Source organism: Hylobates moloch, unplaced genomic scaffold (genome assembly GCF_009828535.3).
Source record: "Hylobates moloch isolate HMO894 unplaced genomic scaffold, HMol_V3 SCAFFOLD_4, whole genome shotgun sequence".
Taxonomy (NCBI): Eukaryota; Metazoa; Chordata; class Mammalia; order Primates; family Hylobatidae; genus Hylobates; species Hylobates moloch.
Genome location: NW_026652279.1, coordinates 152,249,305 through 152,276,086, shown reverse-complemented (window position 1 = coordinate 152,276,086; position 26,782 = coordinate 152,249,305). Strand labels below are relative to the sequence as shown.

At 39.1% G+C, this 26,782-nt stretch overlaps 1 protein-coding gene across 1 annotated transcript in view; it reads right to left on the bottom strand.

Annotated features, from left to right (window-relative positions):
* GPC5 (glypican 5) overlaps positions 1 to 25,622 on the bottom strand; it is a 746,563-nt gene extending 720,941 nt beyond the window's left edge. The window contains exon 1 of the mRNA XM_032151100.2: positions 25,052 to 25,622. Coding sequence (XP_032006991.2) covers positions 25,052 to 25,214 — 163 coding nt within the window. The 5' untranslated portion in view covers positions 25,215 to 25,622. The remainder of the gene's footprint in view (positions 1 to 25,051) is intronic.
* Positions 25,623 to 26,782: the final 1,160 nt, after the last annotated feature.

Here is a 26,782-nt window from a genome sequence, read left to right as displayed (position 1 = left end):
TGGGAGACAAGAGCAAGACTTCATCTCAAAAAAAAAAAAAAAAAAGCAGCACTGGATTCTGCCAGTCTTCAACCACCAATCCCACCCCACCACCAAAAAAAATGTCATTCTTGTCCTAAGAAGGTCAAGGAATGTTATGATGAAATTGATGTACTTGCCACCACATGTCCCCAGGATCCTGTAAATCCTCAGAAACCTGCTCTGGATAAAACCTATTGGTTACTATGAGGTCCTATCCTGATCCACTACAGTGCAAGAGTTCAGCTTCCTGATTACCTCCAGAAATTTAACATCAGATTTACAATTTAGAATCATTATTCAAAACAATTACATAAATGTGAGATCAGGAATCTTCTTTGTTTCCCAAAATAACTAAAATGACTTGTTTTTCTTCTGTCACTGGTCACTTTATTCCAAGTACGCATTGTGAATATTTTAATTGTAATTATTTCTCAGTTGAATTGGAAACTTTTAAGTTTAAAAAAGAAATTGTATGCATATAATAGACTTCTTTCATTTTTATCTCTAATTGAAAAATAGTAATTATATATATTTATGGGCTACAATGTGAGTACAAAACATTCACGTACCTGTATACATTGTGGAATAATTAAATCAGGTTAATTAACGTATCTCTAACCTCACATACTTATCATTTTTTCAGGTGAGAATATTTAAAATCCACTCTTTTCCCAATTTTGAAATATACAATACATTATGGTCCCCATGCTGTGCAATAGATCCCTAGAACTTATTCCTCCTAACTGAAACACTGTAGCCTTTGACCAACATTGTCTCTTTCCACATTCACACCCCACACCCCCCTCCACTGGTAACCACCATCCTGCTCTCTACATATAGTAGGCTTCTTAAGCCTATGTGTATCCAAGAATGCCTACTGTCTTATGTGTATTTCCCTTCCAAAGTCTGTATCTCCCAGTTTACAGCATTGTGGAGAAGTCCGATATCAACCTGGCTTTTGGCCATTTAATAACCTATTTTCCTTAGACTATAAGCAAAAATGATTTTTTAATCCTTTAAATTCAAAAATTTTACCAAAATATATACCATTTCAATAATAAAAATAGCCACAAAGCAATAATACAAATGTCTACTAAAAAGCGGAGACATGCGCCCTGGCAGGGTGGCTCCAAAACTCATGCACTTAACCATTACACTATACCATTTCAAGTCTGATTCAGTCATGTTTCTTCTGTATTTCTGAGAATAGCTTTTATATTTAGCCTACATTTCACAGACCTCACCGTATCAAGAAATCCATGATTTTTACCAAGAATTATTTCTTGTTCCCAGATTATTTTTCAAGATTGTGCAGTTTTGTCTTTATGAATCCAACATAAGGCGTGAATTCAAGTTAAGGAGGTACTTTTTTTGCTGTGCATTTCTGCTATGGTTTGAATGTCTCCTCTGAAACTCATGTCGAAACTTAACCTGCAATGTAACAGTATTAAGACATGAGGCCTTTAAGAGGTGACTAAGTCATGAGAGCTCTCCCCTCTTGAATAAATTAATGCATTCATAGATTAAGGTGTCAATGAATTAATGGGCTATCATGAGAGTAGATCTGTTATAAAAACCATGTTGGCTCTCTCTCATGAATACTCTTGTTATGTGATGACCTGCAGCATCTCAGGACTCTGCAGAGGCCCCACCAGCAAGCAGGCCCTCACTAGATGCAGCTCCTCAACCTGACTTCCCAGCCTCCAGCACTGTAAGAAATGTCTTTTTTTTTTCTTTTTCTTTTTTCTTTTAACGGAGTCTTGCTCTCTGTTGCCCAGGCTGGAATGCAATGGCATGATCTGGGCTCACTACAAACTCTGCCTTCTGGGTTCCAGCAATTCTCCTGCCTCAGCCTCCAGAGTAGCTGGGATTACAGGCACCTACTACCATGCCTGGATAATTTCTGTATTTTTAGTAGAGACGAGGTTTCACCATGTTGGCCAGGGTGGTCTCAACCACCTGACCTCAGGTGATCCACCCATCTCGGCCTCCCAAAGTGCTGGGATTACAGGCATGAGCCACCATGCCCAGCCTAAATGTCTTTTCTTTATAAATTACCTAGTCTCAGGTATTCATTCATAGCAACAGAAGGCAGACTAAGGCGACACCTTTAAGAGTAAAATACTGAGTTTGCTTTTTACAAATCCAATTATTTTTCTATTTTTATATGCACCTTACCAAAGCTATCTGTCTCACAAAGTATTTGGAGTTGAGATTGAGTTTGTCAGAATTTGTAGGTTTCTATTGTCAACTTCTAGGCCTAGAAAGGGATATTAAGTTTTTGTTTTTTGTAATGCTTCTTTAGCGCTGAGAGACTCAGGAGTCCCAGTGGCATAGGGAAGGATCATCATCAGAAAGGTGCTGGACGTTTCAAGGCTCCATCCCATTTTCATTGCTGTGTTTCTGTTGGCTCCAGGGTGATGCTTCCTTCTCCAGCTAGTACTCCTGACTTCATTGTGGGCAATTTTAGCAGGAGACCTGCTTTACATAGCATGCCAGCCTTGTTAGAGTACATATACTTTTGTAAATTCCAATATATGGAGCACTTTAAAAGACATCAATACAGTCAATACTTTCCACTCTTACTGTCTCATGGCCCACCCTCTCTACAGGCCTCTATAATTCTGAGGCAAAAGGTGTTAGTAAAACTATACTGAGGGTGACAGTCCTTATTTCTGGAGCAAGTTTTCTTTTACAAGCTACAGCCAACTGTAAGCTTATTAGTTTTTCTCTCATTCTTTTCTTCCATGAACTTTATCACACAGACATTTGTCAAGCATTTTGGTGTTGGCCAATATTCCATTGCAGTGCAAAGGATTTATTTTTTTTCTTTCATTCCTTTATTCACTTTTATCATAATTTGGAGGATGAGGAAGAAAAAAAAAGAGTTAAAATATGAGTCTTCTGAGTTCCACATTGGTAAGTATTATTATTCCCTTCATAATAATAATTAGAATACAATTATTATCCTAATTATAAAAATGTGCTCTTTTATAACTAGAATACAATTTCTGAAGAGGCATGTCAGCATAGTATACAATTGTTAAAAGAGAGCATCACATCCAAAAATAACTGTGAGGAGTTCTTTATAACCTTTAGAGAAGTTTCTACCCCAGGCTACACAAGGAAATAAGCTAACAGATTCTGTGAACAGAAGCTAAGAGAAAAACGTGAATGATGCTAAAATCCTTGAAAGTGTTTATCAGTTTACCTCCTGGTGACTACGGAAGATGATGTTAATTTGTAATGATTGGTAGAAATATGCTCCTGAGAGCATAATTATGCCTCATAGAGTAGCTCATGAGTTGATTTCCAAGATCACAAATTCTCCATTTTAAGACACCAAAAGATGCCAACATAAATTTATTCACACATTATTTTGAGGGGGAGTGTGTTAGTCCATTTTCACACTGCTGTAAAGATACTACCCAAGACTAGATAATTTATAAAGGAAAGAAGTTTAATTGACTCACAGTTCCACATGGCTGGGGAGGTCTCAGGAAACTTACAATCACGGCAGAAGGGGAAGCAGAAACCTTCTACACAAAGCAACCGGAGAGAGAAGAGTGAAGAGCTCCTTATAAAACCATCAGCTCTCGTGAGAACTCACTCACTATCTCTATAGCATGGGGGAACCGCCCCCACCATCCAATCACCTCCCACCGGGTTCCTCCCTTTACACATGGGGATTAAAATTCTAGATGAGATTTGAGTGGGAACACAGAGCCAAACCATACCAGAGAGGAAATACATTAAATGCATACATTGATAAGGTTATTTCACAAAATATCTGAAGGTAAATCGAAAAATAATTGCAGAAAGGAAAAAGTAATGGTAGTTAAGCTGCTGGCTCTGAGGGTAAGAAATAAAATAAAAAAAGAATAAACAGCTTGACATGCTGAAAGCCAGGAGTGCCCAAAACTGAGATCCTTCTTGGTTTCCTAATTTTGAAAAGCAAGGGTACAGAAGTGTGTGATCCAGGAACTATGAGGATTACAGCTATATTCTCATAAAATATAAGACAGACATCCATCATTCACTATGGAGAATGGTTATTTTATAATTTATATGGCAAAAATAAAATTTACTAAACGAATAACAAAGGAAACCCACAAGTATGAAAGCTCACTAGGCTAGAAACAAAGCTCACTAGGCTGAGGTAACAAAAAGGGTTGGATTGCCAAATCTGATGCACAGAATCAGAGATCTTACCCAGTATCAGAGTTTACTAATAATCCTTAGGATACCAGGATCATGAGATACAGGAAGTGCAAGAAGTCTGAGGCCATCCCTGCAGCTCCCCAGGATCCTTCCTTGCTACTTTGGGATAAACCCAGGCCCAAATTTAACCACTCACCTGTTCATTTAACAAGAAAGGCCATTTGGTCATGAAACATCTTCTGTAGTCTAATTGTGACATAACTAACAGTAACAACTTCATGTGGTCCATGACTCATAAATCCAAAAATTCCAGGTTTGCTTACCATAAGCAGCAGCCAACTAGGTACATCCTGCTAAAAGCATTCCATAGGTAATGGCCATCAGGAGGATCAATTCGCATGTTTAAAAGTTTTGATCTGATCATTTTTTTCTATTCTAACAACATATCTCAATTTCAATCTAATATGCCTTATTACCAGGCACAATTTTATTTCTCACTGCATAGAAATAGTTGCCTCTGCAGTTTGTCTCTTCCTGGCCAGGATGACCACAATCCAAATATTCCACAGAGAGTCTTCTCTCAGTTAAAGAAAATTTACCTACTGGCTTATTACTAGTATCATTATACAGTCTATTCTAGAAGAATCCATGAAAATTTTCTTGTTCCTTTCTCTTTCTAATAATGGCTGTGAATCACGTTGTTGACTGGATTATTCTTTGTAATAGCTAATAGTAAACCCAGAGCCAAAACTTTCAGCCTAGCAGAAAGTGTTGAGGCGTTATTCTGCTAAAATAAAATGTACCTGTATTTTGTGTCCTAACCTTATACCTAATTCCATATTATTTTTACTACTCTTAGTTTGGGGATTATTTTTATGCTTGTGCTCATATTCATTGCCTCACTATTATTATTTTCAGATTATATATTCATATAATATCTGTACATTCATTTAAACTAATATCAAAAGAGCTAGAATATAAATACACACATAAAATAGAAAGCTATAGCTAACTTTCTATTAAGACATTGAATTGCTTGATTCCTTCTGTCTCAAATTATTAGCTATTCTTGAAGTTTTATAACTTGCATACTAATAAAAGGGTCATACAGCATAAGAATATATTAACCAGGTAATGAGAAGTATACATCATATGAATAGCTATACAAAACACACGATATAATTAAGGTCATTCAAATTATCATGAATGCAAGGTCAGTATGTACCTTTTGTCTTTCAGGACTGATTTCAGCTGTATGTAAAACTGAAAAGATGCATCAGAAATATCTTAACAGGTTCCTGTTACAAGACAAGCAGAAGAAAATAATCATAATCATACTGATTCTACCTTAAATAAGTTTGGAATCCACTTCTTCCCGTTGATACTACAACCACTCTAATCTCACACCTGGAAAAGAAGTATTAAAGGGATACCCTACAGAACAGAAAGGTATTTTTTAAAATGCAAATTTGATCATGGCACTTCTGCTAAAAGATCTTCCAGGGCTTTCTACTGCTCTTGGAATAAAGTCCAAAACCCTTAACATAGCCAGAAAGTCTGCCTGTGACTGCTGCCTCACCCATTCACCTTTCCTTCCACACTCACCCCATCACTTTGTTACCTACAGACATATTTGTGAAGTGTGTACTATGCAAAACAAACACACACAAGAAGCACAATCTATACTCTAGCCTTTTCTTTCCTGCAGAATCAAGCTTCTTGAAAGGGTAGTCTGAATTCGCTGTTTCCACTTCATGCTTGTGTCAATTCTACTATCTAAATTCTGATCCTAGCACTCCTTGGTAAATGCATATACCCAGATAAGTGGAGGACTCTTACTTGCTAAATCCAAGAGACATTTATCCATTTCTAAACACCACTGACATCTTTATGGACTCCGACTCAATTTACTCCCCAGTTCTCAAAACCCTTTCTTCTTCTTGACTTCTAGAATATCCCTGGATCATCTTCTGCCTCCTATTCCTTTAAGACTCCTAGTGGCTGCCTAAAACCATTCATAGTACTAAACTCTCTATATACGACATGCTTTAAATCTGGTAACAACTCAGTGACTACTAAATGACTGATGGGCAGGCAGTACAGACAGTGTGGATACATTGCACAAAGGGACGATTCATGTCCCAGGCAGGATGGAGTTGGAAGGTAAGAGAGATCATCATACTACTCAGAACAGCAAGCAATTTAAAACGTATAAATGTTTTTGTCTGGAACTTTCCCTTTCATATTTTTGGACCACAGTTGATCATGGGTAACGGAAACCTCAGAAAGTAAAACCACACATAAGATGTGTGAAAAGTATCAGAATAAAAATGAAGTCAGTTGCGTCACACCCTGACAAAATAAATAAAGCCAGGAGTTTCTGACGAGGGCCTTTGTGTACACATGCCTGTGATAAGAACTACTACAAAGACTACCTGAAGGGCTTGTGGGCATATACGCTTACAACAAGAACTTTCGTTATGGACTCCTTACTGCTGCTTGCTACATCAGTCCCAAGGACAGCTAACTGCATGCACAGGAACACTGACCTGGCACATTGTCTCCAGTAGTAAACTGGTCAACTCCTGCCAGAAGTCCCTGTATCCAGTGTTCTCTTTGTTTCAAAACAACTTAGTGTACTCCTCCTTTTGCTATTAAAATCTTTCCCTTACCTCAACCTTCTCAAATGCACCCATGGTTGCAGCACACATATTCTGCCTGCAAAGCTTCTGCTGAGTTCAGAATGAACTCCTTGTCTTTAGAGAATCTTTGTTTTGTGGGCTGACAGCAGGGGCTACTGTATTTGTGTTACTTCGAGTTCCATCTCTCAGTTCTGCCCCTGAATTATTTTCTACTTCTAGAAATTCACCTACACACCCAATGATCTCTAAATCTTTTTCGGCTGCCACTCTCTCTCAAATGATATTTGGACCTATATGTTTATCTACTACACATCACAACTTTGGTATGACGCAGTAGCCTTAATATTAACATGCCCAATGTTGTACCTTCCTCCCTACAGAGTGCCTTATATTCCCTGAAAGCTATTTAAAACTGAGAATCATACTAGACTCTTATTTCTCCCTCAAAGGTTCTAACAATTCTGCCTTCTAAATACCCACCCTCTGCTCCATCCACCCTCCTCTGCTCCATCCACTTTTTCAAGAAGTGCCTCTGTAATTGGCATTAAGTAAAAGACGTAAAAGTAAAAAATGTTTCAAGGGGATGGTAAAAGGTGGGCTAAGTCAAAAAACATTTTCCCTATGAAAATAAACTGGTTTTCTCAATGATTGCAGCACTATTCACAATAGCAAAGACTTGGAACCCAACCAAATGTCCATCAATGATAGACTGGATTAAGAAAATGTGGCACATATACACCATGGAATACTATGCAGCCATAAAAAAGGATGAGTTCATGTCCTTTGCAGGGACATGGATGAAGCTGGAAACCATCATTCTCAGCAAACAATCACAAGGACAGAAAACCAAACACCGTATGTTCTCACTCATAGGTGGGAACTGAACAATGAGATCACTTGGGCGGGGAACATCATACACCGGGGCCTGTCAGGGGCTTGGGGGGCTGGGGGAGGGATAACATTAGGAAAAATACGTAATGTAAAGGACGAGTTGATGGGTGCGGCAAACCAACATGGCACATGTATACATATGTAACAAACCTGCATGTTGTTCACGTGTACCCTAGAACATAACAATAAAAGAAATGAATTCTCTCAAGTATAGTACTTCTCAGAGATGTAAAATTCTAATATGTATTGTGACTCTTCAAGAAACATGTTTAGGATGCAGCATTTCTCCCAAGGTAATGAGACCCTTTTTCCTAAAACACTATTATACAGCTAACAGAAGTAAAACACAGCAGCACACAGTTTGCGTTTTGCTAGTTATTCTTTTTGAGGTCAACTTAATGAGAGTTCTTAAAAATGGCAGCTGAAGGACTCATAAATTTACATGTTTCTACCTTTTGGGTGAAAATGGGCAGCACTATACTGTACGTGGACTCTTGCCTCCCTCCTCAAGGTACTTCTCAGGATATGCAGTCTTCCTCCCACCTCTGCTACACTGCAGGGTAATTTCCTGTTCTTTGATTAATAAATCAAATAAATTCATCAAATACTGATTAAGCACCCGTTCTGTACAAGACACTGTGATAGTTATTAACGATACCAAAAATGATACAATGAAATTTTCCCTCCAGGGCACAGGTTAGTGGGAAACACATTTGTAAAAAAATTAATGTGATAAAATGCTATAAAAGATGCACTAAGTTTTGTGGGAGCACAGAGGAAGAAATGGTATCACCTTCTTGGAGAGACATGAAAAGGGATCAGAGAAGACTGAGCAACATCTTTAATATTTGGTTAAACAGATGGTTTATAGTCTCCTTAGAAGCCCCCACCACCCCACGCCCGCAAAATGTCTTTTACAAGGTAGAAAAATATTCCTATTTTATAAAACTTTTGTTTAATATAGTTAAATTTCTCTAAATTCACAAAGCTGATAAGTAGCAAAACAAATTTGAACTCAGATTGGTCAGACAAGAATGGGGGAAGAGAAGGAAGGAAATTATATTCCACAGAGAGGCAACAACAGGCAAGACATATAAAAAGGTGTGGCTCATTGGGGAAACCAAAAGCACTGGGAATGGATGACGTGAAACACCAGATCTATGTGTGGCAGTGGACTGGGGGAAGTTGTTGGGAGTTGTGAAGGGTCTGCACGTTACCCCTACTTGCTGCTTCATGGATGCTGGCATAAAACAGGAGACTCACAGCAAATAGCGTGAACATCACGTTAGCACCCTGCTGTACAAGAGTCTAAATAGTTGCCTGCACTTGTAGAGGATTGTGTTACAGGGGAAGAACACTGAACTTGGTAGGGATTCACCACTTTTACAGCAAGCCTAAGCAATCCTTCTCTTTATTGTGACGGAGACCATCCCTCAAAGTTGCTCACTGCAAACACAACACTGACACATGGCCCAAGCAGAGGGAAGTCAGAACCTTCAATTGTTAGCATGCCCAGTCAAAACACACAGGGATGCTCAAAGCCCATGGTGGGTTATCTCCAGCAACAGGGAGGCAAGGTAGGAAACAGTGGATAGGCCACAGGAGACAAGGACTTATATCCCTGAGAAATGTAAATGCAAGACATGGAAGTTTGAGCTTTTGCCATAGCACTAGAGAACCATGAATGGTGCCTTAAGATGTGTATCAAACCCCTGTGGATTTATGTATATGACTTGCACAGCTTTTCTAAGACCCTCTCCTCCACCCTCCAACCCACTTTCACAGTTAGTTGGAAAATGGCCATACTTTATAAGGCGACACCCTCCTTGAAATTTTTAAACTCATGACCAAGAGAGTATGGTCAGTTTCTCCCTTTTGGTGGAAGCGTTATAGCAGTCATATTTTCTGTTATGTGAAGCAAATCACTCTGCAGCAGAAAAAACTATGCAAAAGCCAAACGGAAAGATTTGTAAGCACTCTAGTCCCAATTGTCATTGCTTTAGCCCATCTGCATCCCTCCCCCTCCTTTGTCTTCATTGTCCCTTGAGATGCCTCAATGTACTCCAATTCACTGGCCTGCTGTCACTGAAATCTTAAGGTGTGAACAGTTTAGAGAGGCAATGGCATCAGGTTTTCCATATGGAAACATCACTGTACTAGTCCATTTTCATACTGCTATAAAGAACTGCCTAAGACTGGGTAATCTGTAACAGAAAGAGGTTTAATTGACTCAGTTCTGCGTAGCTGGAGAGGCCTCAGGAAACTTATGATCATTGCGGAAGGCAAAGGAGAAGCAGGCACTTTCTTCACAAGGTGGTAGGATAGAGTAAACGCTGAGCAAAGGGGAAAAAGCCCCTTACAAAACCATTACATCTTGTGAGAACTCACTCACTATCACAAGAACAGCACTGGTGTAACTGCCCCCATGATTCAATTGCCTGCCACTGGGTCCCTCCCACAACACGTGGGGATTACGGGAACTAGAATTCAAAATGAGATTTGAGTGGGGACACAGCCAGACTATATCATTGAGGCAGTAGGGGAAACTAGACCATTGAGGCAGTGGGAGAAATGGCTTCCAATGAAGATAAAACTGCAAATAAAACCAATACGCTATCATGACAGTCCAAGAGAGAAATGATGTTTCTCTGTTCTTAAAGATATGGCCATAATTAGGTACTCTGATTTGAAGGTGACTTTAGAAATAATTCCTGGCTCTGAAGTTAGTTTAGATCATCTCAGTGTTTCCAGGGATGATTTTTGAGGAATAATTTTATTTATGGTAGCTCAGGAGCAAAAACAGACTCTTCCAAATGGGGAGAAAGAGCACATGAAGCTAAAGAAGAAGGGGCCAGATTGCCAAGAGTCGATAAGCTACATCAGAGCCAAGATGATTAGGATAAAGAACAGTGAGAGTGACTATTGTTTTGCTGCTATTGGACTCAATCCCAGGAGTCTAGAAAGTGTTATCACACAGAGAAGCTCAAGACGATGGGATGGCAAGGCCTTCATCTCAGTGCTCCTGTAAGTGTGAATGACATTTATAAATACTAATCACAGGGTAACTATTAAAATCTGATTTAATTTTTAAATTATCTTTTTTAAGAATTCAAACACAGAAATTTGTAAAGTATATATTTTTACTTCTTCACTGCATTTTCTCCAACGAATTCTATTCTCTAATGCTATCTACCACTAATGGCATTCTGTCCACATTGTTTGGGATTTGTTAATACATAAATTGATATGTAAGTAGTTTTTTTTTTAAGTGGGGCCATATTTGCTTTTTCCTCTTAATGATGTCTTAAGTCACTTGTTCATTCTGGCTTTTTTGTTTTGTTTTGTTTAAGACAGAGTCTCTGTCACCCAGGCTGAAGTGTAGTGGCATGATCATAGTTCACTGCAGCCTTGATTTCCTGGGCTCAGGCTATCCTCCCACCTCAGCTACCTGATTAGCTAGGACCACAGGTGTACAACACTACACCTGGTTGATTTTTTAATTTTTTGTAGAGATGGAGTCTCCCTATTTGCCCAGCCTGGTCTTGAACTTCTGAGCTCAAGAAATCCTCCTGCCTTGGCCTCCCAAAGTGCTAGGATTATAGGTGTGAGCCACCAAGCTAGGCCTCTACTTTGGTTATTTATACAGCTTTACCTTTATTCATTTAATGTCCACATAATTATCCATAATTTATCATTTCATAGATGTTTACATTAGCTACAATGAACATGCTTATATATAAATCAGTTTGAATTTTGTCCAATTACTTTCTTGGAATACTTTCCTGTAAGTTGAGCAAAGAGTACACAGCATTTAAACTTCGATTCATACTGCTGAATTCTCCAGAAGGCAGAGACAGTCTTTATCAGTCTTCTTTTTCAGTGTTTGTAGATGAGAATGCTCTATTTCCTACAGTCACAGGAACATTAGATTATTTGTATTTCTAATCTTTGATAACATCATATTCCTGAGAAATTATTTTTCCTCTGTTAAGTTCACTAATCTTCACATATCCATAGTAGTCATTTACATTATTTGACTTTCCTCTTTATGTTCTTTTTTCATTTCACATGGTATATTTGTGTATTTGTTACCAATTTATGAGGGTTCATTTATGATTAAGGATGCTAACCTTTTGATTGCTGTGCATTACAGATGAAATGTCACAGGGCTCCATTTCACTGTGGTATTTCATTTTATTTTATTGTACAGAAGTTATGTATTCAAATACAATCATGTTATTTTATTTTTAAGAAAGGCAGTGAACAAGAAATAAAGATAAGATTTGGATTTTATTGGGAGCTCAGTTGGGAATCTATTGGCAAACGGACTAGCAAGGGCTAAGAACAGATATAGGCTGATTGAGCAATTCAGCCACGAAAAGGCACAAGGTGATAGCAATAGTGATAGGCAGAGAATTCACAAAGGCATTTGTGAAACAGAATCTAGGAGAATTTGGTGATTGAATTGATAGGGTAGGTGGGGATTAAGCTATCATATTATCATGGGGTGTTATCCATTCAGTCATATTTTCAACTGGAGCCGAAAGAGCCAGCTGCCGCCAATGCTCTTCACAAAAGGGGTGAGAGGAAAGGGTGGGGAAGGGAGGGAAAGGAACATTTAACAGAAGCATGATTATGAAGCAACTAAATGTGAGTAAAGAAATTATTGACTAGAACTTCTAAAAACTTTTATAAAGTAACTCCAGAACAGATTTATGTTTCTATATATTTTAAATACAAATCAAATTATCTTCTGAAAGCTGTGGCTTTATGTATTTAAAGTATATAAAGTGCTATCATACAGAATCCTGGGAGAAAAATAGACTGGCACCCTAAAATTAGATTTAATAAAATTTTTATAAAGAGCAGGATATAGGAAAGCTGTAAGGATCATGCAATATTCCCTAGCTAATAACCGTGGTGAGGTCACTGATACTGACCCTTAGGGAGCAAAGACAGAAAGTAGTTATAAGGATTCAGAGACTTGTGAGGACACTCAACAGGAGCTGTGGTTTTACGTAAAGGGTCATAACCAACCTGTAGTGACTCCATAAAGGTGAGACCTATGTCTGCCCTACTCCACTTGCCCAGTCCTTCTGCAGCTACTGCCTCCCATTAACTGCCAGAGCCAAGAATGCCCACTGATAGAGCCCAGGAACAAAGGGCAGGGTGGAGAGGCCTTCTGAAGGGGCAGACAGAGATTCGCCAGCACACTCCACCCTTGTGCTTTTCATATGGAAGATAAGTTCTTATCCCCAATATAGGGGACGTGCCAAGACCCTCAGCTCTATGACATGCAAGAACACAATAAAGTAGAGAAGTAACTCCTGCTCACCTGATGAAGCCAATCAGACATTAGAGAATCTATCCCTACTCACATTAATTCAGCCTTAAAACCATCTTATATTTCCAGGAAAAGTACCTCCCTCTTTATCTTAATTGAATTAATTCAAATAGCATTATTTTGCCAAAGTCCAGTGTTTTTTTTTGAGACGGAGTCTCACTGTCGCCAGGCTGGAGTGCAGTGGCGCGATCTTGGGTCACTGCAACCTCCGCCTCCCAGGTTCAAGCGATTCTCCTGCTTCGACTTCCCAAGTAGCTGGGATCACAGGCACGTGCCACCACGCCCAGCTAATTTTTGTATTTTTAGTAGAGACGGGGTTTCACCATGTTGGCCAAGATGGTCTCGATCTCTTGACCTTGTGATCCGCCCACCTCAGCCTCCCAAAGTGCTGGGATGTGAAAAAGCCCAGTCTTTAGTTCTTAAACCTTGTATATGAATAAACAAATTTGATTTTACCATATGAATGAACTACAAATAATAAAATATTTAGTATATTAAATAATGAAAACATGGACTATGTTCCTAAGAGTACAGGATTAATACCTTGAGAGTGAGTGATGGGAGGCAAATATTTGAAACTTTGGTATTTCATTACAATGAAGGAAGGCCGGGCGTAGTGGCTCACGCCTGTAATCCCAGCACTTTGGGAGGCCAAGGCGGGCGGATCACGAGGTCAGGAGATCAAGACCATCCTGGCTAACACAGTGAAACCCCGTGTCTACTAAAAATACAAAAAAATTAGCCGGGCGTGGTGGTGGGCACCTGTGGTCCTAGCTACTCAGGAGTCTGAGGCAAGAGAATGGCGTGAACCTGGCAGGCGGACCTTGCAGTGAGCCAAGATCATGCCACCGCACTCCAGCCTGGGTAACAGAGAGAGACTCCGTCTCAAAAAAAAAAAAAAAGAAGGGAAACGATTCTACTATGATTTCTCTGTCTGCTCCCTGACGAAGCATAAATAATTATTTAAATGTATCTAAGAACATTTTGTAATAGAATCAATTATGTCACATCTGTAGAGACTATTACTGTTTACAAACTTCCTTCCCCATACCACATGCTTCTCAAAAACCACTGAAAGGGAAAAGTGACAAGCCTGTGAATAAAGAAAAATACTTTCTGAGAGGTTGGGTTATTTGCTAAAGGTCACATAGGTAGTAAGTGATGGAGTGAAGACTAACCTATTTCAAAACTATAAATTCATCGTTATTCACATTATTCACTAAAATATGTGACCACAGGCCATTATCCTAAGCAAATTAACACAGGAATGGAAAACCAAATACCACATGTTCTCACTTATAAGTGGGAGCTAAACACTGTGCTCTCACGGACATAAAGATGGGAAACACAGACACTGGGAACTACTAGAGAGGGGAGGGAGGGAGGTGGGCAAGGGTTGACAAACCATCTGTTGGGAATTATGCTAAGTAACCGGGTGATGGGATCATTCATATCCTAAATCTCAGGATAACACAATAAACCCAAGTAACAAACCTGCACATGTTCCCCCTGAATCTAATATGAAAGTTGGGAGAAAAAACAAATAACACAGGCATCTTCCTCGTCCCCCGACAAAAAAAAGAAAAGAAAATATGTGATCATAATATGCAACAAATAAGGCGACAAGTCTGCTTTTCCCATTTATTTATTCCATGACATTTTCATGGTTTGTCATAACTGCTAGTTTTCCTTATGTAAGATATTTCCAAAGATGAATTGAATAGGAAATATTTTAAAACCTGAAGCTTTTTGTGTGCTTCTGAACTTATCAAAGGAAGAAGTAAAATTTGGTTCTTCTCTTGTAATGAAAACTCTTAACTATACAAACACAGATCCACACAGCTTCACCTAACAAATAGTACCCTGAAGAACTCATTGATTTCTCCGCTTTTTTAGTTTTGTCATGTTTTTCTTATTCCCTTTACCTTTTAAGTTGATCAAATACCTTTTTTAAAAATGACTTTTTCCCCCCTAGAGTAAAATGAATTCCAAGCCTGGTGAGAACAGGCTGTTAATCTCTTCATTTTATTGACCTACTTCAGTTTTAGCTCATTAAACACAGACATCTCAATGATCAAAGGAAAATGAACCAAATGTAACTCGGTATAACCTTACCGAATAAGAGAGTTATTCAAAGAGCAAATAAATCTGCACAAGTAATTTGATATTGACAATCTTCCATTTAAAGAATATATACGTAATGAACAAGGACATCCAGAAATAATTTTTATGCTCATTTAATCAATGAAGACACACTCTTGGTGTGCCTTTTATCCAAGTCTCTTCTCAGATTTTATCTTCTCCCAAGGCAAATATTGAAGAAATCATGAGCTAAATTCTCTTGAAACTGTAAAACAAGGAAAAGCAAAAGACTAACAAAATAGCTGCAAAGATTATTTAATTATGCTGCCTATAAGGAATTATAAGAACTGAAATAGATTTAGTTATTATAGCACAGAGGAGAGAAAAACTAGTAATTTAAACCCATTATCCTAATAAGAGTAATAAACAATTTAAGTTATGAAACAATATTTACTAGCTTTTAAATATAACTACATTTGAAATATATTTAAGTTAATAGCTGGACCATATCTAATTATGCAGGTTTGTTTCATTAGCATTGACTTAGTCTTTCTACTTCAGTAAAATTTCCTAGCAGCCCTTGTAAAATATCCTAAACAAATAACCAGCCACAATTCATACAGGAAAAATTATAATTTTCTATGATACCATTGAAAAGAGATCTTAAAGACTAGATAAACCTAGGTATCCATCAGCAGATGAATGGACAAAGAAAATGTGGATATGATAGAGTACTATTCAGCCATAAAAAATAAGGAAATGCTGTTATTTGCAACAACATGGATGAACCTGGAGGATATATTAAGTGAAATAAACCAGGCACAAAAAGACACATACCACATGATCTCATTTATGTAGAATCTAAAAAGGTTGATCTCATAGAATGACAGAGGAGAATGGTGATTACCAGGAGCTGGGGCTGTTGGGGAGGAGGAAGAGTTGGAAAGATGTTGATCAAGGGACACATATTTACAGATAGATGAAAAGAATAAATTCAAGTGACCTATTACACAGCATGGTGACTACAGTTAATATGATATATTGTATTTTTGAAAAATGCTAAGAGAGTGAATGTTGAATGTCCTCACCACAACAAACTTGGTAACTAGGTGAGGTAATGCATAGTTTAATTAGCTAGATTTAACCATTCCACAATGCATATGTATTGTGCTTCAAACCATCATGTTGTACATGGTAAATACACTCAATTTTATCTGTCGATTAAAAATAAATTTTTTAAAAAGACAAGTATTTCTAAAATTGGAATTGTTGGAAATATTTCAGAGACAGATTATACCTGCTACAATATATCATGTTTTGTGATTTAATAGCAATTATTTGTTTCCTTATGCTGAAAACTGTGGTCCCTCTGGTTGGTCTACAATGGAGAATGAACTCCAAGTCAGTGTCCTTTAACAAACAGTGATCAGCTCAGGAATAGTTCCACAGATAAGTGATGTATACTTTACTCCCGACATGGGATTAACAAGGGTGAAAAATGGAAAAGCTGAATTATTTTCTAGTTCCTTACTGTTAATTTGCTCCTAGAAAAATACTATTTTGCAAAAAAAAAATCAAATAATACACAAGCCAACCATTCCAGAGCCAAATGCAAATTATAACTGCTCACCTTTATTTTTCTCCATTCTCTCAATAACAGATCAATGCTCTAAGGCAGATCAGTCGCCCCGCTACATGACGATAACAGCTGTGCAAATGAATCCTTTAGACGTTAAATAATTTTCTTTTCATTACAGGACCTTTGAGACTACTCCTTTCTAAATCTTTGTCTGGCAACTCATTTACTCCATTTCAAAAATGTTAGATAGCAGATAAAAGGTCCTTTAAATTTAAAAGGTTTGGTCACTTTATAAAATTTGGGGCAGAGTTATGTAAGCAAAAATTAACCCCACAAAAACAATTCATTCAACACAACTGAGCCCATATACATTTTAAGAAACTTCACTCTCTATATTTCTCATTCTACTAATATTAAGCATAAAAATAATTAAACACAATAAATAACCTATTAGGTAACTACAAAAATAAGATTCAATTCTACAAATCACTATTTATTTATAAATGTTGGCCTAATTACAGAACCAAAAGGGAAATCAATCACAGATCCTGCTCTCAAATAGCCTATAGTCTAGTAAAAAGAAAGAAATATATTTAAAATCAGTATTGCTACTTTGAGTCCCTACCTTCCATTAGAAATATGTATTGACCCATATGTGGTGAGTTTCGGGATGTCAAAGCTAATCAAAGAAAATACAGGACCACAAGAGGGCAGTAGTACAAAAGGAGCTTTATTTGGGTGGTGCTTTGACACGTTGCCAAGAGGCGAAGTCCCTCACAACAGGAGACCTTCCAGAGATAATGGTGCCTGGCTACCACCCAGAAGGAGATGACGACAAGAGAACTCCCAGGAGAAGGGGAAATTGGAGAGGGGACTTGCATGTCTAGGTGATATCACTTACTAGAAAATGGGAAGTGTCTGGGTCAGAGAGCTTCGAAGGGTATCAATGGCTTGGGGTCTTTTAGTGTCCCAGAGTTTATTTTATCTATGGTTAGCAGACATTCAGTTAAATTTTATCAGGTAGGCAAAGCAGGTAGGTTTTAAATGGCTAAAAATATATCTATTTGAGCTATATTTAAAGCAACTGGATGTATGAAAATCGGAGTTGGGTACCATTTGGCTTTGGGCTAATGGTCCTAGCCTGCTATGAAGAAGTAAGAAAAACATGGGGGTCCATCTTTAACCCATTTATATAACATCGCAAAACAAAAAATATCACTGGACACAGAAGCAGAATCTGAGATATTGAGTATCCACAGGCCTATGTCTAGAGTTTAACTTAAGAAACAGAGTTCAAAAGATGTATCAAAATACTCCTTAAAGCTTTATTAAATTATTCAACAATTATTTAAACTCTTATTCTCTGCCAAGCCCTGTTCTACTCACCAGATACTCCACGGTCAATAAGGTACACATTAGGACTGGCTACATAATTTGCAGAGCCCAGTGCAAAAAGAAAATGCAGGGCCTTTTGTTCAAATTTCAATTAGGGCCAGGCATGGTGGCTCACACCTGTAATCCCAGCATTTTGGGACACCAAGGTGTGCAGACTGCTTGAGCCCAGGAGTTCAAGACCAGCCTGTGCAAGGTGGCAAAACCCCATCTCTACAAAAAATACAAAAATTAGCTGGGCATGGTGGCACGCACCTATAGGTCCAGCTACTCAGAAGGCTGAGGTGGGAGAACTACCTGAACCTAGGGAGGTCAAGGCTGCAGTGAGCTGTGATTATACCACTGCACTCCAGCCTGGGTGACAGAGTGAGACCCTGTCTGAACAATAAAAAATTTCAATAGGGTGACAAGAGAACATTAAACCAACCACACGGTTCATCAGAGTGTAGGATCCTGCTTGACTGCACAGGTCACACGCCCAGGAAAATGGCCCTGGCAGGTACGTTCTCTGTCTCCATCATGTACGCAACCTAGTGGCGAAAGACCCAGAGTTAAAACAAAGAAAAGGAACGTGGCACCGTGAAAAGTGCCACGCAGGAAACAAAAAGGATTCCACAATAATAAGTGGTGTAACCTAGTTTTGTGAACTTGACAAAGGCCTCTGTGAAGAGCTGACATTTAAGCTAAGACATGCAAACAAGCCAACTACACAGTCTGTGTGTGTGAAGGACCCCAGGTTGAAGAGTTCACACCTGTAGTTTTCAACAAGGACAAGTTTGCCTCCCATGGGACAGTTGGCAAAGTCTGGAGTCATTTTTGGTCATCACAACTTGGTGGAGAGTGGTAATGCTATTGGTATCTAGTGGATGGAGGTGAGAGATGCTTCTGAACATTCTATAATACACAGGACAGCACTCCACAACAAAGAATTGCCAATCCCCCAATGTCAATGGCACTCAGGTTGAAAAACCCTAACATATAGTAATGTAGATCATGTACAAAGCCATGAGTTGTGTAAGAGTTTGGCACATGTGCCTTTGATGTCCTTAGCCATGTGACTTTACAGTAGAGAATACTGGAAACCTACAGTTCTGACGACAAAGGTGAATTTAATTTATGCTACAGAGATTTAATGCAATACTATACAGCCGCTTTAAAAAAATCAGGCTTAGAAAGATATTTAACAGCATGGGAAATGGGAAATAAAGATATATTCATAATTGGAAAAGGCATGTTTTTCAAACAGGAAATTATTCTATGTTCTTTCAAAAAATAGTCATGCTTAGCAGGGGGCTGATGAGCATGCTAAAAAGACAATGCAAAGGCGTTTTGGTGGTTATTTCTAGATGGTAAAATTATTTTACTTTATTTGTACTTTTCAGTTTTATAAATTTTTAAGAAAACATACATTCTTCCATAAAAACATGGAAGTATAACATCTTTTCTTTCTGTAAAGGTACACTGCACATTCAACTTACATAGTAGCCATATGTGGACCTGATGCAGCTGATCAAAGGCTGTGCTGTTTGTTGTGATTCACAGAGGAATGAATAATCATTTTAGGATAATTTGGGCAATCTCATTAGTGATGGAAGATTTACTAAAACTGAAAAGTTCAAGAATTGAGAGCACAATCAGTGCTGCCTTTTCTTGTTGAAGGTCAGGACTTTATAAAAGAAAGTTAGATAGGGAAAATGGCTATTATCTATTAAAATTAATTGCTATTGTTACTTAACCAAGTAGATCAGATACCACATTCACAGAGAATTTATTTCAACAGGCATATATTTGAAGTCTCTCATGACTCCATTTTAACAAATCAGATCTGTTGTTTGTCAGCTCAACAATTATACCAAGAGACCATTCATCTATGAATCATGTCTGTTTAGTTGAAGCACCTAGCTAGAATGTTGTTCTTGGTCTTACCAGGTAACTATAAAAGAAATGTAGATTTAGAAAGTGTTGTTATCAAATATAAGGACAATGTGAAAGTGGATTATACACACACACATACCTACACACCAAAATACCTATCTTCCAGAAAGCCTTAACAGGCTGGAAACAAGGAAAAATAATAGGGATTGGGGGGTGATAAGTGGAAAATATTATTCTTAAGTTCCTCAAGTTGTACCCTTCCTAAGCCAATTATACAACTATAGGATGTTGGACACTCGGCAAAATGGAACTTAAATTATGGGATGGAGAGAGAATGGTGACATATGTAATATTTGTAGTTGATGCCCTAGATGTATAGTTGACAGCAATATTTATAATTGACCCCATGACAGAACATGTGTGATCAGTATAATTCAGCACCTGATGAGCCGTTGGATTCTACGACCCTAAAGTAGAAAATCAAACTCACTTCTCCATCATTAAGATGCACTAAAGGCCTAGAGAAAAATGAAACACATGATTCTCTTAGACATCAAAGCACAGACTGGACTTCCCAAGGGAAAAGGTGACAAACTGTCCTGGCAGTGGAACTGGGCCTTGATGCTCACAATTCAAGATAAATAACATGCACAGAATTAGAAAGCAATGATGAGGCAAGACCACTTGGGACCTGTGGTATAAAAGGATGAGGAGAAAGGCACTCTGCAACCACAAAAATAACTAAACATTCCCCTCTTTTAACCAACACTAGCTACTACTGCTTCTTTATTTATGACAACTTATTTACCCCTACCTTAATCTTTCTAACACCTAGATAAAAGTTACCAAAATAGCCAATTCCTGAATTGCCCCATTTCATTAAACCTTCCTTATAATTAGCCCACCACAAGCCCAAATCCTATAAAAAGCCCTCCCAACTACCTACTACAAAACTCTCCAGAGTCCCTTTGGTGTGCAAGCTCCCCTGCTGCAACAAACAAAATGAATCTAATTTTACTACAGTCTTGCTTCCGGTGGTTCTTGGCTAGTGGGCTTCAACCCAGGGCAACCTGATGTTAATCATCTGCCCCAATGTCAGACGACGGGTCCCAATTCCGGCTTTGGAAATTTGATCACCATAAACATGTTGTTCAAACAGCAAAATTGGTTTCATGAGAAGTAGAGTCCCAATTTCAGATTACTGTCCATGAGTGACTATGGCCACCAACATTCTAATTGTGTGAATCTGTAAACCACCTTAGAAGCACTATTTTACCTCCCTACAGACAGAAGAATGGTGGTGTGGCAGTGGAGGCAGTAGTTACGGGCGTTGCAGCTAGCAGCAGCGCAGCCTTGTTTCATAGAGGTTTATTAGTTCACAAAAATAAACAAAATATTCACCATAATGTAATGGATATCACTTTAGATAAAAATACATTTCCCAAATTTAAAAATAATCATTTCTGACTTGAAACCAACTCATTACTGTAAAGACACCTTTGATATATAAAGATCTAAAATTAAAATGTCATCCTTAAAAATCAAGTTAAAATCAAGACAGTAAACAAAAAAATTAGAATGACAACAAGAACATATTTTCAGCACTTACTATGTGCCTGGATTTGTGACATTTTACATTATTTCATTTTATCTATGCAAACACTTTTAAGAATATTCCTATTTCTAAATGAGAAAATGGAGGTTCAAGATGATAATTTATCTATGAAGCAGAACTACAAGCGGTAGAACCAAGTTTTGAAAGCCAAATATCTATCCAATAATTCCAAACTCCAAGGTTACCAAGCAGATCATTTTTCTTAGGTGTGAGAATGAAACTACACTGTCCTTGCAGCAATAATAAGATTTGATTATAATGAAAGCAGTTAAAAAAACAACAACTTCAGAGCACTGCTTACAGGGTCTTTTAGTATTAAAATTTCACTTAGACACTTCAAGAGTTTATTTTTATTATTCTATTTATAGCCAAAATCTACCAAGGAAAAGTTACTTTCACAGACTACTTGATATCGAGAGTATACTTGTTATAGATTTCTATATCAACGAACATGCCTATTTCAAAAAATAGTATATAAATTATCTAAATGTATTTTTTTATAAACTTCTCCTTTCTGAACTATCCTCTAAAAGAGGAAATACTGCATGTGTGAACAATGCACAATGCATGTGCAAAGAGAATTTTAATAGAAAAGCATTATCCCATCCCCAATAAATAAAACAAAAATGAAAAGACCTTTAAAAGACACTTTCAGTAACAGTTCTTTTCTGAATAAAATAAACAAGAGCAAAGGGCACCTTGACTACTACGTAGAAAATAAAATCGGAACACAGGGAAATCTGTAATTCTAATCACATTTACACCTTCTCTCCTTTTTTACATTTCTCATCCAAACATCCTTAGGAGCTCAATAGGCTTAAAAGAACTGGAGCAGGGTAGAGAACAAAGGTGAGGGGAATCTGAGAAACAGTTTAAATCACTGCTCTCACAATTTTAATAATTTCAATTTGGATAGCATTTTTATCAGAAGAAGTAAAAGTCACAAAGGTAGAAAGAAACTAAAAACTTATTCTACCTGCTTATATTATACAAACTGCGTTTTGGCTAGACATCTCAGGGATTAACCACTGTGAACAAGAAATGCAAGAAAGCAGTAAAAATACGTACTTCCAAAAAAAAAATCAAATTAAATGTGTTTGTTTTAGTCAGTGAAAGGGTATGCGCTAAATGAATACATTTGTTAAAAGATATTACTATTTGTATTCTCATGTAGAAATGACTAAATTATGTTCTTTCTTGAGATTGAGGATAATCTTAGAAAATACGACAGTCAATTACCATATTCAATCATGTTAAATGTTGCAGATCATATATAAATACAAAAAGAAAGAAAAGTATTTATTAAGCATGTGGTATGTTTGGTTCACTCAATTTGGGATTGAGGTTTTTTTTTTTTTTTAGAGAGATGAGAGGAATCAGTGTTTAAAAAACAGTTTAATATTTTGCTGAATTATTTGTAAAAGAATGACCAACAATACAGACACAAAACTTCAGAATTATATCAAATTCCTACATGAATGCCTTTTTTGGGGGGTGGATCTAAACTGGCATAGTACTTTTCTGTGACTTTTTCTTAGTGAAAATATTAAAGGAACTTAGCATTTCTTTTCACCAGTACCACTGATGTCTCTAAGCCTCTTCTGTGAGTGCTCCGGTGATTACTCCATCACCTTCAGCCACAGATTGAAAAAATCTACTAGCAATGGGGAAACAATCCAGAGTGACTTAGAAAAGAAAGATTCCTTGTCGTCATGGCACTTTTTTGTGTGTCATGTGTATCAAATGCAAATAATTACAGTCATTTCCCTCTCCTTAGGACAGAGCTTTAGTTTTCCCTGACATCCTGGTAAGACACTGTCTCAGTGACTGATACTCTGGAAAGTTCATCTTCAAAAGAGATGAATACCCAATCAATGTGTTGCATTCAGCAGATATCAGAAATACTGAGATACCAGAGTGGAGTGAAATCAGGGCGTTACTGGGGAGAAGGGGCTGGCCATCAACATTCGGTGAACATAGCAGGCAAAGTTACAGTATTTGGGGGCTAAAAATCTAATAATTCAGGTGAAGATCTCACATCATAACACTCTCACCACCGACACGCACAAACTCACTTTAGTTTTATCAGAAGCCAATAAAGTGAGATTTATTTCCTAATGAAAAGAATGCACTAAGAAAAATACAGATCTATAAGGCGATATTTTGTTTGGGGATAGAAGAATCGCCCTAAACTGAGAATGTCAACTTTGTTTCAAGTAATATAGAAAAAGCACCTAGTACCAGACAGACATACAAATAAATAACTGGGTTTAAGACTGGTCATGTAAACTCAAATGGAGTCAATGTTCCCGAATGCCTAGATTTTCTTTCTGGGATGACTTAAAATTGAGCAAAGCAATCAAGAAAAGCGGCTATAGCTCACACCTCCTCAGTGCTACAAGCAAGTCCCCCAACCCTGGAAACTCGGGATTTTAGACTTAAGCATCCTCCACAAGTTCTTTGTTCAACCAATAACCTCACAGATTTCGTCTGTGTTGGCTTCATAGTCACAGCTAAAGGGGTGCACAGCTCTAGTGAGATCTTACTTAGCTCTAGACACCTGCTATTGCGTTTGACAGCTATGACCTATTCTTCCAGACAGAACCTACACTGGAACTCCCATCAGCAGAAGGAAATTGGTGCGGTGGAAACGGGGAGCAGGGTTCGAAAGCACAGGCAAAAGGCCCTCACAGGAAGCAAGATCCACGCTGGCCACACAAACTGTATCTTTCCCTTTGGAACGCTGGTACATCTCATCCATGTCAAGTGACTCCCCAGTACGTTCGGTTTGATCGCCTGTTGCCCTAACACTTTTCAGGCTAAAAACTACGTTGGTGCTGGGAGACACACTGCGTGGTTGGGTTTCCTCCAGGCAGGGCTTGATGCGAGGGCACAGAGGGGCAGCTAAGAGTCACATCTCTGGGTGCACAGGGTCCAAGTCCTAATTACAGAGGAGACCGGCTGCCCTTGTCTGTGCCCCATTCTCCAGCAAAGGGTTATATCGCAGGTTTGTGATTTTTAGTACCAAACTTGGGGCGATCAATTTAATTCCCTCCACCTTATGAGAAAGCAGCAAACCGAAATCCCCGGTGGGGCACTGGGGAAATTCCTACTCGGAAGAGAAACGCAGTTAGACTGCGTGTCCCCCACACCCTGATGTCTGCTTTCCTGGTTCCTTCCAACTCATCCTCCAAGGCGAAGGGAGCCGGGCGGGAAGCAGATGCCCAGAACGGGGCTTCGTCGCAGGCGTGGTTAGGGGTCCCCAGAGCTGCGCTGCGCTGCACTCAGGCTATCCGCACCGAGCATCCCCGGAGGCCTCCCGGGGATTCACCCTGCGCGGCTGCAGGGCCCGAAAGGTCATCTTCCCACGAGTGCCACCAAGGCAGCCTGGGGGAGCGAAGGCCAGGCTCGGACGCCCCCTGTCCAGCGACCCCCTCATTGCCCCTTACCTGCCCGCGGCGAATCCGGCAGCCCCCTGACAGTTCCCAGCAGTCGCCACTGGAAAAGTTTCCGAACTTCTTCGCAGGTCTGCACGCCCTCGCTGCGGGCGGACCCAACCAGGGCCAGAAGGAGGAGGCAGCGAAAGCCCACAGGCCAGGTCTGTACGTCCATCCTCGCCGTCCTGGTCCCCTTTACCCCTCAGTGGACCCCACTGGCCCTGCGCACCCTGGCTGAGCTGCAGGCGTGGAAGACACAGCGGCCGAGGCTCTCGAGCGGTGCGAGCGGGCTGCGGGGTGTACGGACCGCCCGCGGGCACCGGCTTCACCTGGGAGCACTTAGCTCTTCCCCGAGGAGGCCCTAAGCTGAGACACCTGAGTTTTCGAGCTGAGCACCTTCTGGTCTTCTTCCCCAGCCTAGACAAGTGGGCGCTGGGCGGGGCGAAGAAAACTAGTGGAGCCGCAGGGAGCCCGCAAGCATCCGCTCTGGCCACCACTGCTGCAGCTGCCGCCGCTGCCGCCACTGCCGCCACTGCCGCCGCCGCCACCGCCGCCGCCCGGCTCGCAGCCGCTAACCTGGGATGTGCCCGCTCGCTGCGCTCCGCGGAAGCCCCGCCCCGCACTCCCCGCCCCGCGAACAGGCCACGCCCCCTCCACGCCCCCGGCCCGCTGTCCCGCTCCGCACCCGCTGAGATGCTGTTATACTGGGCCCAGGGCTGAAGACTCAGAGCAACATCCATGCAAATAAATAAAACGAAACCCGGACCTCGCTCTCCCAGTCCGTTCTGGGGAAGAATCATCTGATAAAAACAGAGAATGTATAAATAGGATCAGAGAAGACAAGAGATGAGAAATACCAACTGGAACTAAGAAATATCTCATCTATGTAATCAAGGTCCTCAATACATAGGAATTTGTATTCTAATTGGATTAAATAGAATCTGGACATAATACAAAAGGCAAAAACTATTTATGGTTAAAGATCTCAATTGAGAGACTTCATAACACTTAGGTTTTTAAAGAGTGCACATGAGAAGTTATTTTTTAAAATTGCTTTGTTTTACTGCTTAGGAACATTTTTCTATAACATGATTTTCTGAAAGAAGGTATGAGAATTACAATAAAACTTTATCACATTCTTATCACAATGAAATCTAGTTTTAAGTCTCTTATCACCATTTAGCATCATATTTTACTTCAGCACTTTGTATCTGTGGGGCCCCTCTGAGCTTTACCACTTCTGGAATTTCTTTAAAATATTTTTCAGAGAGCAACTAAGTTAAGAGTGCTCAGGGGAGTTCCCCACAAGGAATATAGAAAAATAAATACTTTAAGCAATTTTAAAATGGCAAAGGAATTTTTGTCAATTTACAGTTTATAAGAGGAATGCATTATACACCATAAACCAAAGGGCAGGTGCATTTTGTAAATGTGATTGACTCAACAACTAAGCCTGTAAGAGTGTCTCAATCTACAGCCACTTGAAGAGAGTACTCCCTCTGTAAAATAAACTAGTTAAAAGCATCAGGCAGAGGGGAAAATGAATGCTTTAACCACTTTAAGGAATTTCATCTCAAATTTGAACCCTTACCAAGAGATAGTAGTGAAAAACTTTATGTCTTAGTGAAGACTTTTAATGAACATTTAATATCAAAAGCAGCACTTTCAGCAGTATATCACTTGCTTTAAAACCATTCCAGGGCAATGGCTGAGACACTGCTTCAGAGTGAAATCATGCTACTT